The sequence below is a fragment of the Humulus lupulus genome, chromosome 1, assembly GCF_963169125.1.
Source record: "Humulus lupulus chromosome 1, drHumLupu1.1, whole genome shotgun sequence".
NCBI classification, from domain to species: domain Eukaryota; kingdom Viridiplantae; phylum Streptophyta; class Magnoliopsida; order Rosales; family Cannabaceae; genus Humulus; species Humulus lupulus.
The window spans coordinates 15,840,967-15,842,952 of record NC_084793.1 but is presented as its reverse complement, the minus strand read 5'-3'; the positions used below and the strand labels follow the sequence as shown (position 1 = coordinate 15,842,952).

Below are 1,986 nucleotides of genomic sequence, written 5' to 3'. Positions count from 1 at the left end.
GTTTTCTGTTAGCTTTCCTATTCGCATTTTAGAACTTTGGTGTCGTTCAGGTCTATGGAATCGACCAGTCCCCACTCCAGACATGGAGATATAAATAGTAGCCTTGGCCAACATGAAAAATATTGAAAAAAGTGTCAAAGAGTTGGTCACGGAGAATAACTTAAGGCTGGTCGGCCTTCTTGCACCTCACCAGGATATGAGGGAATCCACAGTGGCAGGTGCAACTGGGGGAGAAGTTCCTGAGCAAAACCAGGATGTGTCACAACCCCCGAGGAGGAAGGCTACGAGAGTGACCATCTGGGAACCCTCCAGCACTCCACGAGCAGCTATTGCCCCTGCTCAACAGGGAAAAGGAAAGCAGAAGCTTTCTAAGCACCCCGAGCCTATACTTGAGTCCTCGGATGAGAATGGTACTGACTTCTCACTTTTAGACAGTTTGCCCATTCCCTGTCATTTTTTTGATGGGGACGACAACTTTAAATATGCGACTAGTTTAGATTCAGACTTCTTCATGGCAGAGAGTGAGTGTAGCAGTGGTACAATAGATAATGTAATGACCAGTAGTTGTAGCTCGAGTATTTTACTTATAATTTCTTTTCTCTCCATTTCCTTGTCTTTTTTGTATGACAACTTTCCCTGACTGATCGTATGCTTCTTTTTTGCAGACAAGCCTACTGATAAAGTGTTCAATTTATACACCAACCCTACTACCACTACTCCTGCAAGCAAGAAGAAATCGAACCGGCGCCAGCCCCGAGAAGGCTGTAGTGACCCATCCGTAAAAAGAGCTCGGACGAAGGACCCTCCTGCACCAACTCCTTCGAAAGAGACGACTCCTCCTCCAGGTCCTGCCGACCAGAATCCTCCAGCTCCCACCGACCAGAACCCTCTAGTTGTTGCCAACCCTAGCCCCGCTGCTCAGCTAGATAAAACTCTGGTTGAGGCTATTCTGAACTCCGCCTGCACCTCGGCCAGCGACAGGCTGAAGAAACTGTCCAGACACCGGATTATTTTGGAATCCTTCAGCAACTCCCCCACCATGCCGGTCGACCAGCTTCTTAATCGCGGGCTAAACGAACTACTCACTGTAAGTCGCCACTTTCACTGTGGTTTGATTACCTATCCCTCTGATTGATAATAACAGCTTTTTATTTTATCTCTGATCGCAGGGGATTCTGACCGTGAGTACTAGTTGGCGTCGCTCGGAGGAGGCGGTCGCCAAGCATGCTGAAGAAATCAAGGCGGTTGAGGGAAGGCTTGCCGAGCAGCACAAGATGGTTGAGGCTAAGCATGTTGAGGAGTTGCAAACAGCTGTGGCTAAGATCTCCAAGCTTGAGGAGGAGCTGAAGAAGAAGGAGGACTCCGTTTCCAAAATCACTGCCTCCAAAGATAAGTATAAGGAAGCCTCACTGATAAACTACTAAGAAGCCCACAAACTTCAAGAGGAGTTGGAAATCAGCCGCAAAGAGGTTGCTGACCTTGAGGAGACCAATGCTCGCAACCTGGAGAAGTATGAGGGAGCGACCTTCCAGTGCTTCTACATGTTCTGGAAGAGCAATCCCAAGGCGGACTTCACCTACTTACCAGACCCTATAAGGGAGGCTGAGTTGGTGAAGTGTGTTGCTCGGCTGGAAGAGGAGGAGAGGGCTCAGGGATCCCCTGAGATATCTTTAGCAACGGGCATTGAGGGAGTCAATGAAGATGTTGGGGCCACCGTCAACCAGCAACCACAAGAGCCTCAGGATCCTTCTGATGCTTCATAAATGTTTACCTGTATTTTTTTTAACTTGTAACTTGGGATACACGAACCTCGGTTCGTGATGTCAAAACAATTTATTTTTTTGCTACACGGGCAGTTTTTTCTTTTAATTAACAATTTCATTTGAGCAGAAACTGCTCACGGTGAAAAGGATTTTACTTTTGACATTATAATGTTTGCACTTTATTATAACATCTATTCGCATGACCGAACTTAGCATAGCACTT

The 1,986-nt window shown here is 46.9% G+C and overlaps 1 protein-coding gene across 1 annotated transcript; it reads left to right on the top strand.

Moving 5' to 3' along the window:
- The first annotated feature begins 196 nt into the window (after positions 1-196).
- On the top strand, positions 197-1,763 carry LOC133785727 (uncharacterized). The gene is made up of 4 exons (XM_062224963.1): positions 197-410; positions 666-1,087; positions 1,170-1,364; positions 1,446-1,763. Exons 1-4 carry the CDS (start codon positions 197-199, stop codon positions 1,761-1,763), a joined length of 1,149 nt encoding a protein of 382 aa, XP_062080947.1.
- The last annotated feature ends 223 nt before the right edge of the window (positions 1,764-1,986 follow it).

Coding starts and splice junctions, on each gene's coding strand:
- LOC133785727 (XM_062224963.1), top strand. CDS start 197: ATGAGGGAATCCACAGTGGCAGGTGCAACTGGGGGAGAAGTTCCTGAG. Junction 411..665: donor TGAGTCCTCGGATGAGAATG/GTACTGACTTCT, acceptor TCTTTTTTGCAG/ACAAGCCTACTGATAAAGTG. Junction 1,365..1,445: donor TGAAGAAGAAGGAGGACTCC/GTTTCCAAAATC, acceptor AAACTTCAAGAG/GAGTTGGAAATCAGCCGCAA.